Source organism: Centropristis striata, chromosome 23 (genome assembly GCF_030273125.1).
Source record: "Centropristis striata isolate RG_2023a ecotype Rhode Island chromosome 23, C.striata_1.0, whole genome shotgun sequence".
NCBI classification, from domain to species: domain Eukaryota; kingdom Metazoa; phylum Chordata; class Actinopteri; order Perciformes; family Serranidae; genus Centropristis; species Centropristis striata.
Genome location: NC_081539.1, coordinates 4,608,239 through 4,625,738, shown reverse-complemented (window position 1 = coordinate 4,625,738; position 17,500 = coordinate 4,608,239). Strand labels below are relative to the sequence as shown.

Here is a 17,500-nt window from a genome sequence, read left to right as displayed (position 1 = left end):
TCGGTGGTACAGAGACGCTCCAGTCTGTTTCCTGCTGGCCTCTTTGTATTTAGCCTGGAGGACACAACAACCAGTCAGTTTCAGAGAAAAGATTATTACACAAATTATACAGTTTATTGTCGAAAGAAACAGTAAAAACAGGCATTATCATCTAACTTTGAACTTTCCGACGGTCCTTGAACAGCTCATCTGTTACAAAAGTTTCTGTTATAAAAAGTGACCAAAACTTGTGTTAAAATGTTGATATTTGTGTCAGAATCTCTTTATTCTCTATGTGTCATTTAAAATAAAGTGTTTTCACTAACCAGATCCTGTTAAAACATTAAATTCTGCTCAGAATTTACACAGAGTCCTCTCCTGTCCTCTCCTCTCTGCTCTGTGTAAACAGATTCTCAGTGAATATTTGTCACGTGACCGTTGGTCTCAGCAGAATCAATCATGTCTTCACAGTGTCTCTGAGGAGCAGAATTTAATGTTTTTAACAGGATCTGGTTAGTGAAAACGCTTTATTTTAAATGACACATGAAGAATAAAGAGATTCTGACACTAATATCAACATTTTAACACAAGTTTTGGTCACTTTTAGAATGGAAAGATACTACGATTAAACGACCGTTGGAAAGATCAAATTCAGATCACAATGCCTGTTTTTACACTTTCTTTTCTACGATAATCGGTGTATTTTGGGCGATCTGTTAAAGAAAACGTGTGTTTCTTGGGGTTGAAAATAATGAAAAAGTTGTTATCATGTTGTTTCTCAGTCATTTTTGAAGTAGATCATGTATTTCTTTTTCTTTCATCTCTGTCTTCCTGTCCTGTTCACTTCTGTCATATTGTATGTGTGTTTTATACGTTTTGGACGGGTTGATGGCAAATTTCATTCTACGAGTACTTGTTACTCCGTGCAATGACAATAAAAGCTTCTGATTCTGATTCTGACAGACTTTATCCTGTGTGAATGTAAAATCTGAAGGGAAGAAATAAAAAAAAAGTGGCATGTACATTGAATATTCAGCCTCACCTCGCTCTGCATGTCTGTCAGCTCTTTAGCGTGCTGCGTGTCCATGGTGTCGGCCAGCACAGAGTACAAGTTGATGCTCATCTCCTGCTTTCCCTCTTCTTTGTACTTTACCTTGAGATGAGAACAAGAGATGAGTTGCAGCAGGAGCTTGTGAATACTGTAGTTCTGAGCTGCGAGACTGAAAACATTCATACGTCGCTGAGCATCTCCGTCTGCTGCCGGACGAACTGGGTGTCGTTGGTTTCTGGCATCAGGTGGAACAGACTGGAGGCGTCTCTCTTCACACTCTGCCTGTACTTCAGCTGCAACACAAAACAATCACTTGATCTGGATTCAGTTCAGTCAGTAATTAACTTTTGTTCCTCAGAAATGTTTTGTTAGGATGGCAACCCGATGACGGCCATGACGAGTGTGCTACGACTTTTCTGAGGGTTTCGAGAAACGGTTTACAAATTATTTGGCAAAAACACAGCAAAAAATACCCCCAATGTAACCCTATGGAGAGGTTAGGGTGGATGACATCATAGCTAGAGTGCAGAGGGAGAGAAACATTTGTAAAAAAATTAATTTGGAAACTGCGCTTGAGGCCGCAAATTCCACTCTAGAGAAATAATTTATTCATAGAAACATGAGAAAATTGGCCTTCTTACTGACATTGATGTGCGTGTGTGTGTAGGTGTGTGTAGGTGTGAGTGTGTGCGTCTATTACTGTCAGTGCGTGTGTGTGTTACTGTGTGTGTGTGTGTGTGTGTGTGTGTGTGTGTGTGTGTCGAGTATGTGTTTGTGTGTGTGTATGTGTAGGTGTGTGTAGGTGTGTTACAGTGTGTGTGTGTGTGTGTGTGTGTGTATGTGTGTCTGTGTGTGTAGGTGTGTAGGTGTGTTACAGTGTGTGTGTGTGTGTGTGTGTGTAGGTGTGTGTGTAGGTGTGTGTATGTGTGTGCATGTGTGTGGCGAGTATGCGTGCATGTGTGTGTGTGTAGGTGTGTGTGTGTGTGTGTGTGTGTATATGTGTGTGTGTGTGTGCGTGCGTGTAGGTGTGTATATGTGTGTGTGTGTGTGTGTGTGTGTGTGTGTAGGTGTGTGTGTGTGTGTGTGTGTGCGTGTGTGTAGGTGTGTGTGTGTGTGTAGGTGTGTGTAGGTGTGTGTGTGTGTGTGTGTGTGTGTGTGTGTGTGTGTGTGTGTGTGTGTGTGTGTGTGTAGGTGTGTGTGTGTGTGTGTGTGTGTGTGTGTGTGTGTGTGTGTGTACCTGGCTCTGCAGCTCTGAAGCCTCTTTAGCGTGTTGTGTCTCCAGAGTCTGTGGGAGAGTCGAGTAGAGAGAACTCGTCGCTGCTTTCTTTCCTGCTTCTTTGTACTTCATCTAAGATCAGAAACAGAATGAACGTCATCTCTTCTGTTCTCTCAGCATCAGTAACAACACAGCTTCTCTTTAACTTGGACACTGAGACTCAGAGTGTGCAGGCAGCACCTTTAAATGCACCTAAAACAAGAATCTCCAAACACCTGAAACCTTTAAATCATCACATCTAAAGTGTTTCTATAAATGCAAAAGGCAGAATATCAACACTGTTTATATCGACTTCTATGTTCTGATCATAATTATTTCACAAACTCGTCCAGATCTTCTACTTTCTCACCAGAACACAACCAAACTAATATGATGACAGATTGTTTCATTTCAACTATTAAAATCTTAGTTTTAGTTTGGAATGGCTGTGCAGATAAAATCTTAAATCTATGCATCTTTCCACACTGCAACTAAAAATAAATAGATTTGCGAGCAGAACAATGAAACACTGAAATTAAAAAAATGTTTTATTGCAAGTAAAATACATTTGTTATTAAAAAGGTATTATTGTGAATTAAAAACTTCTATTGAAGTTTGCTTTAAAATCCACTTTTGGATTTGCATGAACACATTTTTTTTTTAAATTTGACTTTAAATTTTTACATTTTTTAATTGCAGTGTTGACAGTTTTGGCTCACAAATCTTAAAAAAAAATGTTGTATTGCAGAGTGGAAAGCTTTCTGCTCAAACCTATTTTTGTTGAATTGCACAATAAAGAAACAAAAGTTTAAAAAAAAGAATGAAATTCAAGCATTTATCAAGGAGTATATTCAAATTTAAGCATATTGTATGTATGTTTACGCATATGTATGGACGGGTCGATGGTCATTACGTTGTCCTAGTATTTGTTACTCAGTTCAATGAAAATACATTTGAATATCATTCTTAACCTTGAAGAACATTACAGTTAAAATTAAGCATTTTCCAAACTTCAGACACTTTGTAACAAAAGAAAAATACTGAAATATAGAGTTGAGCATCATCTGCGTATGGGTGTTGCCTGATTCAGGATTTGTAAGATACATTTCAGCTTTAATGTGTTTTTAAAAAGGGAATTATTTTAATCTCAAGTTTTATAAACACTTTGCAGACTGTGTGACATTATTAAGCACGAGAACAAAATTTAGAGAGTTAATTTTTCTGGTTTATACTGCATATTTTACTTGGTAATTCATCGTACACGTACGAACCTCACTCTGCAGCTCAGAGACATTTTTGGCAAACTGAGTCTCAGACGTTTCTGGAAGCTGAGAGTAGAAACTCTGAGGGAGGCCTCTCTTCCCATCTTCTTTGTACTTGATCTGGAAAATACGGAAACAAAAGAGATGAGTTTGATGCTGACACTGCAGAGGGTCACAGTGGGAGGAATACTTCTGAATTCTCAACATCAATATGTTTTTCTTCTTTACGTTTCCTCTTCTATCCCTCCTGAGCCAGAAGTCTATTTCTGCTCATCTGCTCCCAGCACAACAGGACATTAATACCTAGACCTGTTAAAATGAACTCTGTAAACAGATTTTCAGAGAATATTTGTCACATAAAACTAGCAAAAATTTCCAGAAAAGACACAAAATTACCAAAAAAAGACAGAAAACTTCCAAAAATTACCCAAAAAAGACACAAAATGGCCAAAATACACTATGATTCTATGATCAAATTCAGAGTTTCTTTCTACAATAAACGGTGTATTTTTGGCCATCTGTTAAAGAAAACGTGTTTCTTGGGGTTCAGAGTGTTCAGAGCAGCTGAGCAGAAATAGAAATATCTGGAAGAAGGAAAGTATTGCGTGATGATGCAACATATATCGCGAGGTCATGCAAAAGTAGTCCTTACTTCGATGGAAAGGGGGACAAAACTTTTCTATCAGTTCCCAGAAATGATGAAGAAAACCTGATTGCAAACATTTGTAACAATCTGTGAATAAGACAGAATAAGATCCTTCTTTAGTCCTGAAGCGTGAGATTGTGCAGCCTTACAGCAGCGGATAATAAACCAGCTCTTTGTGGTCACAACAAGACTTCATAAAAGTTTGTTTTTCCTGTGAAACCCCAGAAAACTGGTACAAATGTGGCCCCCCGTGTTCCTCTGGCCTCAGATCAGATCCTGTTACTGATTGTTCACGCTACAGACACACAGATTCCCCTTTGATCTGTTTCTGATGCTAATGTGGCCTCTGATGAGCGTCGAAGGTATAAGAACATCAGAGAGCATGGGATAATGTGCTGGTGATTATTTATAACTAATCAAACAGCATTCTTACTGCAGCTGAAGCACATCCAGGATTTATCCCTCTGCATGTTTATTTCATCTCACTCCAGCATGAAGCACTGATTCCTTACTTTAAGTTTGGTTTACTTGCACATTAGCTCAATAAATGTAACTTAATCTCACACAGTTCTTTGTTATAAACACATTTTTATTGAAAATTCTGCACAGATAATGATACAACAAATAAAACTATTTGCTGTAACTGTTTAATTAATTTTTATGTGTTTTTGTTATGTTGTTATTGCAAGCAAGCAAGTAAAGTGTTTTACTTTTATTATTACTATTATTATTATTGTTATTATTATTATTAATATTGCTATTATTATTATTATTATTATTATTAATAATAATAATCTTATCACTATTATTATTATTACTATTATTATTATTGTTGTTGTTACTAATATTATTATTATTATTGTTGTTACTATTATTATTATTATTATTATTGTTACTATTATTATTACTATTACTAGAATTATTATTATTACTATTACTATTATTATTATTGTTATCATTATATATTATTATCATTTTTATTATCCCCCTTCTCCACAGTCCCCTCCATGCCCAACTGCTCATTCAAACAAAAATAATGATAAATTAATAAAATAAACACAAATTAATTGAATAAATATATAATATATATATATATAAATAGAATAATTGTATAATTAAAAATGTTTTTTTTAAATAAAACATAAAATATTTGTTTCTGATTACCTGGAAATGTTTACAAGGAAAAATAAATAAATAATAAAAATAAATAAATAAATAAATAAAAATAAAAATAAAATAAAATAAAAAAGATTATTTTATTTTTTTATTTTATTATTATTTTAGTATATATATCACTGCTTCGCCGGCTTTTACAAATGGCGTGTGTTGTCATGGCGTCGAGTACTACGTCACATCCTGCTCAGCGTTCTATCCAATCAGCAACCAGGATTTTTTCAGGGGAGAAAAAAGACCCTGCTCTTCTACAGGAAATTAGAGGCTTGTTCCCAAGAACAAGAACTAAGCGGGGTGAGGCAGCTTTCAGTTATTCTGCTCCTCACCTGTGGAACAAACTACCTGTAGATCTGAGGTCAGCTCCTTTAAATCAGGACTAAAAACACTATTGTTTACTGCAGCGTACTCTTAACTTTAACACTTATCTGCTCTACTCTACTGCCCTTACTTTTTAACTACACAATGTTTGACTTGTGCTTTTTATTATTTTATCTATTTTCTTATCCTGCTGTGTCTTATTTTATCTCATTTGTACTTTTATTTCTATTTCCCTGTTTTAATTGACTGTTTTTACTGTTTTCAATTATGTCTTGCTGTTTTTAATGTGTATGTAAAGCACTTTGAATCACCTTGTGTTGAATTGTGCTATACAAATAAACTTGCCTTGCCTAGAGGCGTTTCGGCGAGTGAGACGCGCCTCATTGCAGGTATTGGGCGGTAGTAGAAACAGCCCTATGAGTTGACTGAGAGGACCGTGGAGGGAATGTTAAACTTTCTGTACCTCGCTCTGCATGTCGGTCATCTCCCGGGCGAAGCTGGTCTCTGTGGTGTCGGGCAGCGTGGCGTACAGCGAGCTGCACATCTCCTTCTTCACGCCTTCTTTGTACTTGATCTGAGAAACGAGAGGAGCGGGGAGGAGGCATGACAAAGTGAGTGAAAACTCTCAACGTGTTTATCCGTTTATCTGCTGTGATCAGGGTGATATTTAGTGGTTGTTACCTCGCTGAGCAGCTGGGCGGCTTCTTTAGCGTGCTGCGTCTCCATGGTGTGAGGCAGCAGCGAGTACAGGTTCGTCTGCGCCTCCTTCTGACCCGCCTCCCTGTACTTGGTCTGCAGGGAGACAAGAACACGCTCACTTTGTGCAACACAACATTTAAATAAGTGAGTTTACAATCAGACACATTGACACGTTCCTGTTCCTGGCTCTAATTTATTGTGTTTTACTGTCATATTTTTATTGTTGTTTTGTCTTTTTAATATTTTTGTCTCTTTTTTTTAGTCTAACTTTTACTGAAATATATTATTATTATTATTATTATTATTATTATTATATTGCTATAAAATCTATTTTATTGGATGTAATTGTCATATTTTTTGTTCTTGTTTTGTTTTGTATTTTTTGTATTTTATTGCCATTACAGTCTTGATTTGTTTTGTTTTTTTCACTATTTTATTAAGTATTTTAGTCTAGCTTTTATTTAAATTATGTTATAACTGTTACTGTTTAATCATTTTTATTGTATTTTATTTTACATTAATATATTCAGATTTTTGTATCTAGTATTTAGTCTAACTTGATTAATATTATTATGATTATTGTTATTACTATTATTATAGCTATAAAAATCTATTTTATTGTATGTAATTGTCTTTTGTTTTGTTTTGTCTTGATTAAACTATTTTATTAGTATCATTTTTAGAGCTTTAAAATCATTTTTTTTGTATTTTATTGCCATTACTTTTAGTCTTGATTTGTCTGGATTTTTTTCACTATTTTATTAAGTATTTTATTCTAGCTTTTATTTCTATACTGTTTAATCATTTTTATTTTATTTTATTATACCTATTTAATGTTATTTATAGTCTGTCTTTTATTTTATTTTTTATTATTATTATTATTACTACTATTATTATTATTATTACTATACAAGTATTTTAGTCAAGCTTTTATTTATTCATTATAATAATTATTATTGTTATCAATAATAATAATAATAATAATATTATTATTTAAATCTAATTCGTTGCATTTTTATATACTAATATTTTTGTATCTAGTTTTTAGTCTAACTTTTACTGAAATATTTTATTATTATTATTTTTATTATTACTATTATTACTAATATTATTATTACTATACAAGTATTTTAGTCAAGCTTTTATTTATTATTATTATTATTATTATTATTTATTATTTTTATTATTATGAATAATAATATTAATAATAGCAATAATAATAATAACAATATTATTAAATCTAATTTATTGCATTTTTTATATATTAATATTTTTGTAACTAATTTTAGTCTCACTTTTACTGAAATATTTTTTATTATTATTATTATTATTATTATCATATTTTATGTTTTGATCTTGTTTCTTTATCTAGTTTGTATCTCACTACTTGAAGCAAACTTGCTGCTTTACAAATAAAGTTGGATTGATTGATTGATTGAGTTTTTCTTTTTAATATCTTTAGTTTTATTGAAATATCTTTAATATTATTATAAAAATGTATTTTATTGTGTATAATTGTCACATTCTTTGTTGTTGCTTTATCTTCAGAATCTTTGTGATCTAGTTACTTTATCTAGTTTGTATTTTATGACCCCAACTTGCTGCTTTCCAGATAAAGTCAGACTGATAGTTACAGATAAAGTCTGACTGATAGTTATAGATAAAGTCTGTCTGATAGTTATAGATAAAGTCAGACTGATAGTTATAGATAAAGTCTGACTGATAGTGATAGATAAAGTCTGACTGATAGTGATAGATAAAGTGTGACTGATAGTTATAGATAAAGTCAGACTGATAGTTATAGACAAAGTGTGACTGATAGTTATAGATAAAGTGTGACTGATAGTTATAGATAAAGTCAGACTGATAGTTATAGATAAAGTCAGACTGATAGTTATAGATAAAGTGTGACTGATAGTTATAGATAAAGTCAGGCTGATAGTGATAGATAAAGTCTGACTGATAGTTATAGATAAAGTGTGACTGATAGATATAGATAAAGTCAGACTGATAGTTATAAAGTCAGACTGATAGTTATAGATAAAGTCAGACTGATAGTTATAGATAAAGTGTGACTGATAGTTATAGATAAAGTCAGACTGATAGTTATAGATAAAGTCAGACTGATAGTGATAGATAAAGTCAGACTGATAGTGATAGATAAAGTCTGACTGATAGTTATAGATAAAGTCTGACTGATAGTTATAGATAAAGTCAGACTGATAGTTATAGATAAAGTCTGACTGATAGTTATAGATAAAGTCTGACTGATAGTTATAGATAAAGTCTGACTGATAGTGATAGATAAAGTCTGACTGATAGTTATAGATAAAGTCTGACTGATAGTTATAGATAAAGTCTGACTGATAGTTATAGATAAAGTCTGACTGATAGTTATAGATAAAGTGTGACTGATAGTTATAGATAAAGTCTGACTGATAGTTATAGATAAAGTGTAACTGATAGTTATAGATAAAGTCTGACTGATAGTGATAGATAAAGTGTGACTGACAGTAGTGGTGAGTGAGTGTTGAGGTGTTTCCTCTACCTGGCTCTGCAGCTCAGACAGCTGCTTGGCCAGCTGGGTCTCTGTGGTCTCAGGCAGCTGATGGTACAAACTGCTCTGAGTCTTCTGCTTCACACCTTCTTTATACTTCACCTGCAGGAGAGCAGACGCCACGTTAGCTCGCCGCTCGCTCAAACAAACATCTGGAGGAAGGTTAAAGCGGAGCGGTACCTCGCTCTGCAGCTGTGACGCCTCTCTGGCGTGTTGGGTGTCGATGGTGTCGGGCAGCAGAGAGTACAGGTTGATGCTCATCTCCTTCTTCCCCTCCTCTTTATACTTCACCTGAAACACACAACATCAAGAACACACACTAAGAGAGAGAAATATATTCCTGCATTCAGATTGTAAATCGTAGAATTTAAGACCTGGATTAATTATGCTGCTGGGTATTTAAAAAAAGGAAAGATGGAAAAGAAATTTCTGCAAAGTCAGCAGTAGGGCTGGGCATTATGGACCAAAAGTCATTTCCCGATATATTTAGGCTGAATATCGATATCGACAAAAAAAAAGTAGCAGATTTATGATATTAAAAGTGGCAAATCTAGGGGGAAAAAGTAGTAGATTTATGAGATTAAAAGTGGCAAATCTAGGAGAAAAAAGTAGCAGATTTATGAGATTAAAAGTGGTAAATTTACAAGAAAAAAGTAGCAGATTTATGAGATTAAAAGTGGCAAATCTACAAGAAAAAAGTAGCAGATTTATGAGATTAAAAGTGGTAAATTTACAAGAAAAAAGTAGCAGATTTATGAGATTAAAAGTGGCAAATCTAGGAGAAAAAAGTAGCAGATTTATGAGATTAAAAGTGGCAAATCTACAAGAAAAAAGTAGCAGATTTATGAGATTAAAAGTGGCAAATCTAGGAGAAAAAGTTGCAGATTTATGAGATTTAAAGTGGCAAATCTAGGAGAAAAAAGTTGCAGATTCATGAGATTAAAAGTGGCAAATCTAGGGGGAAAAAGTAGCAGATTTATGAGATTAAAAGTGGCAAATCTACAAGAAAAAAGATGCAGATTTATGAGATTAAAAGTGGTAAATCTACAAGAAAAAAGTAGCAGATTTATGAGATTAAAAGTGGTAAATTTACAAGAAAAAAGTAGCAGATTTATGAGATTAAAAGTGGCAAATCTAGGAGAAAAAAGTAGCAGATTTATGAGATTAAAAGTGGCAAATCTACAAGAAAAAAGTAGCAGATTTATGAGATTAAAAGTGGCAAATCTAGGAGAAAAAAGTTGCAGATTTATGAGATTTAAAGTGGCAAATCTAGGAGAAAAACGTTGCAGATTCATGAGATTAAAAGTGGCAAATCTAGGGGGAAAAAGTAGCAGATTTATGAGATTAAAAGTGGCAAATCTACAAGAAAAAAGATGCAGATTGACGAGATTAAAAGTGGCAAATCTAGGAGAAAAAAGTTGCAGATTCATGAGACTAAAAGTGGCAAATCTACAACGAAACATTTGCAGATTTATGAGATTAAAAGTGGTAAATCTACAAGAAAAAAGTAGCAGATTTATGAGATTAAAAGTGGCAAATCTAGGGGAAAAAAGTAGCAGATTTATGAGATTAAAAGTGGCAAATCTACAAGAAAAAAGATGCAGATTGACGAGATTAAAAGTGGCAAATCTAGGAAAAAAAAGTTGCAGATTTATGACATTTAAAGTGGCAAATCTGCAAGAAAAAAGATGCAGATTGACGAGATTAAAAGTGGCAAATCTAGGAGAAAAAAGTTGCAGATTCATGAGACTAAAAGTGGCAAATCTACAACGAAAAATTTGCAGATTTATGAGATTAAAAGTGGCAAATCTAGGCGAAAAAAGTTGCAGATTTATGAGATTTAAAGAGTAAAAGATGAAGTGGTTCCTGCGGTTACCTCGCTGAGGAGCTCGGAGACTTGTCGTGCGTGGGCCGTCTCTAAGGTCTCCGGCAGCAGGTGGAACAGACTTGAGGAGCGACCTTTCTTCAGAGCCGCCTTGTACTTCAGCTGCACACAAACGGGAGCAGAGACAATTATGCGTCTATAAAAAGCCTCGGGGCCGATGGGCGGATGGTCGGATGGACCGACGCCTGTGTGCCACGGTGTGTGTGTGTGTGTGTGTGTGAGCGGCTCTCACCTCGCTCTGCAGCTCCGAGGCCTCTCTGGCGTGGAGCGTCTCCAGAGTCTCGGGCAGCGTGGAGTACAGAGAGCTGGACACGTCCTTCTTGCCCTGTTTGTACCTCATCTGGAAGTCATTCAGTCACATCAGACACAACAGAAACACTCACATTACTACTAGAGAGTCACTTTGTGGCAGAGAACTGTAAGAAGTGTCGTTTTTGTGCAGAATGACACAGTTATAATGATATGAATCATGAAAAAATCAACAACCAGAAGTTGAAATTCTCTGATAAATTTCTTTTTAAAAGTTAGAATACAATTTAATTTATATATACACACTTTTACAAGTGTTCACAATTGAATATGAATGTTGTAAAAATCAGTTTTCTCCACATATTGAAGTATTGTCATGTTTCCAGCCTCTCCTGTCCTCTCCTCTCTGCTCTGTGTAAACAGACTCTCCTGTCCTCTCCTCTCTGCTCTGTTCTGTGTATCTCCCTCAGATACAGTCTGATATTATATATTATATATTATATATTATATTATATTGATGGAGGAATGAGGATGTGCAGGTTTCTCACCTCGCTCTGCAGCTCAGAAACTGTTTTAGCGAACTCCGTCTCGGTGGTCTGAGGCAGCTGAGAGTAAACGCTCTGAGAGAGACTCTTCAACACGTTCTCCTTGTACTTAGTCTGAAAAAGACACAAAATACTCAATATTAGGAGATAAATCTCAGAGTCTGAGGAAAATATTTTTTAAACACACTGTAAGAAAAAATAAGAGACCTTCAAACAGCAGTCAAAAGTTATTTTACAGATAGTTTCTCTTAAAATATGGATAATATACAGTGAATATCTATTTAAAAAAATAAATATATATATATATATGTAGAATAATTCAAGTTTTTGCTGCTACGGTTGACAATTTTTTAAAACTTTTTTTTCGCCCTTTCACTAACTCTCCTCTTATGTTGCGGGTCAAATTGAGCATTTAAAAATAAAAAATAAAAACTGTAACAAAATTAAAGGTATTTTTTCATAAAACAAAATAAAAAAAAAAAAAAATTAAAAAAATCAACAAAAAAAATCAATGTCATGTAAAAACACTGTATTTAATATGAAAACCCCTTCAATTCTTTTCTGATGATATTTATGTTTGTGATGATAAAAACATTTAAATATGATGAGCTGAAGACACATTTCTGTTCCAGATTTATGAGATTGAAAGTGGCAAATATGCAAGAAAAAAGTTGCAGATTTATGAGGTTGAAAGTGGCAAATCTACAAGAAAAAAGTAGCAAAAATAAAAAATATATAAAATAAAAAAATAAATAAAAACCAATGTCAGGTAAAAACATTGTATTTCATATGTTCCTGAGAAAAATGAATATAACAGGATGGTTAAATTAAAAGTTTTACTAAAATTAAACAGAAAGTTGCCTTAATTTTACATTTGGCAATATGGTGAGTATTTCTTTTTTTTCTTTTACATATAATTCACTGTAATTTAACATTCAAGACCATTAAGCAATTAAAAGATACTGTAAAAAAAATCTATAATGTCCCATTATATTAATTTACAGATTTAAACTTTCATTTTACGGTTAATGTTTGGAATAAAAGTAACTTCATTTTTTTAAGGCATCTGCTGCCCCCGCGACCCGGCCCCGGATAAGCGGAAGAAAATGCACCTAATGAATTTAAAGTTTTACTGTAAGAGAACAGAAAGTTTTCTTAGTTTTACATTGAGCAACATGACGTGTATTTTCTGTGTTTTTATGTCATTTTCATATCTTATTTTTGTCATTTTGTGTCTTCTTTTGGTATTTCTTTGCCTTTTTACTGGAGCATCTGAGCAGCAACACCTTGGAGTGTCATTTTTAAATAAACAAAATGTTGAAATAAACTTTGATTATAGTTTATTATAGTATAGTATCAGCTGTATGGAGATGCAAGGATCCAAGGGGAAACTAACGGAGATGAAAGAGTTACTTTTGCAGTGTGAAAACCTCCGAAAAAATGACATGTTTCCTGTAGTTTTACTGCAAGAGAACAGAAAGTTTTCTTAATTTCACATTGAGCAATATGACGTGTATTTTCTGTGTTTTTTGACCTCGCTCTGCATGTCGCTCATCTCTCGGGCGAAGCTGGTCTCCGTGGTGTCGGGCAGCGTGGCGTACAGCGAGCTGGAGCGCTCGGTCTTCCCGCTCTCTCTGTATTTAACCTGTGAGACACAGAGAATCCTCCGTCAGGGTACGGCTGGATGATATGGACCCAAGGTCATATGCCGATATATTTAGGCTGAATATCGATATTAAGTTCAAGTTCAGGTTCAAGTTACTTTATTTGTACCCAGAGGTAGATTTTGTTTGCAGTATAAAGTCCTCATACACACACACACACACACACAGAAGGGGCACATATCACACAACATTCAATTTAAGACAGTGGGAGAAAGAAATGGCAAATAAAAATAAAATAAAATAAAATAAAATAAAAATAAAATAAAATAAAATAAAAAAATAAAAAATAAATACAATAAAAAATAGAATAAAAAATAAATAAAATAAAATAAAATAAAGTAAAATAAAATAAAATAAAATAAAATAAAAATAAAATAAAGTAAAATTAAATTAAATTAAAAGTTCTTACAGGTCCAGACTATACTTCGATATTGACGTGAACTAAAATACAAATAGCAAAAAAAGAAGAAATAAAAAAATAAAAAATAAATAAAACAGCAAAATAAAATAAAACTTGTTTAGGTTGTAAAAACATAGATAAAGGTTAAAATGTATATATAGAAATAGTAAATACATACATAAAAGCAACAATAAATAAACCTGTGCAAAGCATCGCTATGACTTGTTCCTCAGTGTAATGGCTGCAGGGACAAAACTGTTTTTGTGTCTTTTTGTTCTATATACGATATATATATATATAATATATATATATATATATATATATATATATATATATATACGATATATATATATATATTATATAAATAATAGTAAAGGCAGCATTTATATAAAGAATATAAAGCATTTATATATAAAGAAAGAAAGGAAAAAAATAGAACTATATCGATACATGCAATATGGTCTAATTCCATATGACATTAAAAACAATATGGACATATCTTGTATATGGATGTGTCGCCCAGCCCTCCGTACCTCGCTGAGCAGCTCGCTGCTCTCTTTAGCGTGCTGCGTCTCCAGAGTCTCGGGCAGCAGAGAGTACAGACACGTGTTCACCTCCTTCTTTCCTGCTTCTTTGTATTTTGCCTGCAGATGAAAAAAGCAAACAAAAAATTCTGTTACATATCAGACAATCACAGCTTCTCTTTTTATTTTCGTTCCTACCAACTTTTATTTTGAAATGTCACCTGTAGGCAGATGAATAAAGTTGATGAATAGATTTTAATCAACTTTAATTTTTTTTTATTATTTTAAATATTATAGTTGTTTTATAGTATTAAATATTATGAAATATTATGAAATATATTCTTGTGAATTTAAGTGTAGTTGTTTTGTCTTGATTAACATATTTTAACAGTATTATATTAACAGCTTTAAAATATATATATTTCATTTTATTGCCATCACTTTAAGTCTTGATTTTTATTTTTATTTTTTACTATTAAAACATTTTAGTCAAGCTTTTATTTTTTATTTTTAGAACTTTTATTATTATAATTGTTATTGGTTATTTATTGCAATCACTTTAAGTTTTTTTTTTTTTTATACTATTTTATAAAGTATTTTAGCCAAGCTTTTATTTGCAACATTTATTAAAAAAAAAAAAAAAATTAAATAAATGTTGCTATTTTTGCATTTGAATCTTTTTTTTTTAATTGTATTGTATTATATCTATCCAATGTTATTTATAGTCTGGCTTTTATTTAAAATTGTATTAATATTATAATAATAATAATAATTATTATTATTATTATTTTATTATTAATAATAATAATAATAATAATTATTATTATTATTATTATTATTGTTATTATTATATAAAAATCTATTTTATTGTATGCAATGTCATATTTTTTATTGTTGTTTTGTCTTTTTAAATATTTTTGTATCTAGTTTTTTGTCTAACTTTTACTTAGACATTTTAATATTATTGTTATTATCATAATAATAATTATTATTATTATAGCTACAAAAATCTATTTTATTGTATGTAATTGTCATATTTTTATTGTTTTTTTCTCCTTTTAATATTTTTATGTCTAGTTTTAAGTCAAGCTTTTATTGAAACATTTTTATTATTATTTTAATATAATAATAATAATTATTATTATTATTATTTTTATTATATTAATAAATATAAATTATTTTATTTTATTGTCATCATTTTTATTGTTGTTTTTTTCTGTTTAATATCTTTGTATTTAGCTTTTAGTCTAACTTTTATTGAAATATTTTATCATCATTATTATTATTATTATTATTAATAATAATAATAATAATAATAATATTATTATTATAATATAATAATAATAATATTATAATATTATATTATAATAATATTATTATTAGTAACTAGATCACATAGATTCTGAAGACAAAACAACAGCAAAAAATATGATAATTATGTACAATATAATACATTTTTATAATAATAATAATAAGAAGAAGAAGAATAATAAGAATAATAATATTATTATTATAAAAATGTATTATATTGTACATAATTATCATATTTTGTGCTGTTGTTTTGTCTTCAGAATCTATGTGATCTAGTTCCTTTATCCAGTTTGGATGTTATGACTCCAACTTGCTGCTTTCCAGATAAAGTGTGACTGATTGGCTGAAATGACTGGGAGCCATGATGATGACAGATCTCTACCTGGCTCTGCAGCTCAGACAGCTGCTTGGCCAGCTGGGTCTCTGTGGTCTCAGGCAGCTGATGGTACAAACTGCTCTGAGTCTTCTGCTTCACACCTTCTTTATACTTCACCTGCAGGAGAGCAGACGTTAGCCACGTTAGCTCGCCGCTCGCTCAAACAAACATCTGGAGGAAGGTTAAAGCGGAGCGGTACCTCGCTCTGCAGCTGTGACGCCTCTCTGGCGTGTTGGGTGTCGATGGTGTCGGGCAGCAGAGAGTACAGGTTGATGCTCATCTCCTTCTTCCCCTCCTCTTTATACTTCACCTGAAACACACAACATCAAGAACACACACTCAAGCTGAAAGTCTTCAGTAAATCTAGGAGTCTTACTGGAGTCATCTCCATGGTTCAGTTTAAGGTCGTAATCTGCTCTGGTTCATATCAGTCTTCTCTAGTCTTGGTTTGGATCATATCAAACGTGTTTGAAACGATCTCAAGTCTCAGTGACGGAACAAAACCACCAACCAATAGATGAGCAGGGAAAGGTCCCCGGTTCAGACTGGTTCAGACTGGTTCAGACCGGCCAGTAAAACCACTTCCATAGGAAAAAGGAACATCACAATAATGCTAGTAAGCTCAGTCCTCATTAAAATATAGTGACAATATCAATAGTTTGGCTTGTTAACTCTATGGAGTCTTGGTCATTTGTGTCTGTTGTTGTGTCTTTCTTGGTTATTTTGTGTCTTTTGGTTATTTTGTGTCTTCTGTGGGTTTTTTGGTCATTCTGTCTACTCATTTTGTGTCTTTTTTTGGTCATTTTGTGTCTTTTTTGTGTCTTTTTAGTCATTTTGTAGTCATTTTGTGTCTTTTTTTGTCATTTTGTGTCCTTTTTTTAGTCATTTTGTGTCTTTTTAGTCATTTTGTGGTGTCTTTTTTTGGTCATTTTGTGTCTTTTTAGTCATTTTATGGTGTCTTTTTTTGGTCATTTTGTGTCTTTTTTTAGTCATTTTGTGTCTTTTTAGTCATTTTGTGTCTTTTTTTGGTAATTTTGTGTCTTTTTTTAGTCATTTTGTGTCTTTTTAGTCATTTTGTGTCTTTTTTTGGTCATTTTGTGTCTTTTTTTGTCATTTTGTGTATTTTTAGTCATTTTGTGGTGTCTTTTTTTGGTCATTTTGTGTCTTTTTAGTCATTTTATGGTGTCTTTTTTTGGTCATTTTGTGTCTTTTTTTAGTCATTTTGTGTCTTTTTAGTCATTTTGTGTCTTTTTTTGGTAATTTTGTGTCTTTTTTTAGTCATTTTGTGTCTTTTTAGTCATTTTGTGTCTTTTTTTTGGTCATTTTGTGTCCTTTTTTTAGTCATTTTGTGTCTTTTTTTGTCATTTTGTGTCTTTTTAGTCCTTTTGTGTCTTTTTAGTCATTTTGTGGTGTCTTTTTTTGGTCATTTTGTGTCTTTTTTTTTGTCATTTTGTGTCTTTTTAGTCATTTTGTGACATATATGTGACATTAAAGCATGTTTTAATAACACAACATTATGATAGTTGTTGTACCTCACTGAGCAGCTCGGCGACTTCCCTGGCGTGAGCCGTCTCCAGCGTCTCCGGGAGAAGAGAGTACAAACACG

At 32.4% G+C, this 17,500-nt stretch overlaps 2 protein-coding genes across 5 annotated transcripts in view; both read right to left on the bottom strand.

The window, feature by feature from the left end:
- LOC131962081 (uncharacterized) overlaps positions 1-17,500 on the bottom strand; it is a 185,549-nt gene that overhangs the window by 63,967 nt on the left and 104,082 nt on the right. The window lies entirely within an intron of this gene.
- The window catches only part of LOC131962082 (nebulette-like), a 30,282-nt gene continuing 19,063 nt past the window's right edge, over positions 6,282-17,500 (bottom strand). The window contains exons 11-20 of one of the 3 annotated variants that reach the window (XM_059327042.1): positions 17,427-17,500; positions 16,094-16,204; positions 15,901-16,011; positions 14,217-14,327; positions 13,154-13,264; positions 11,623-11,733; positions 11,058-11,165; positions 10,817-10,927; positions 8,932-9,231; positions 6,282-6,476 (exon numbers count right to left, since the gene is read on the bottom strand). The exon at positions 17,427-17,500 is cut by the window's right edge and continues 37 nt beyond it. In XM_059327042.1, coding sequence (XP_059183025.1) covers positions 6,327-6,476; positions 8,932-9,231; positions 10,817-10,927; positions 11,058-11,165; positions 11,623-11,733; positions 13,154-13,264; positions 14,217-14,327; positions 15,901-16,011; positions 16,094-16,204; positions 17,427-17,500 — 1,298 coding nt within the window. In that variant the 3' untranslated portion in view covers positions 6,282-6,326. Of the gene's footprint in view, positions 6,477-7,678; positions 9,232-10,816; positions 10,928-11,057; positions 11,166-11,622; positions 11,734-13,153; positions 13,265-14,216; positions 14,328-15,900; positions 16,012-16,093; positions 16,205-17,426 lie in introns of those variants that run through there. The other 2 variants (XM_059327041.1, XM_059327040.1) reach the window with 2 other exon arrangements.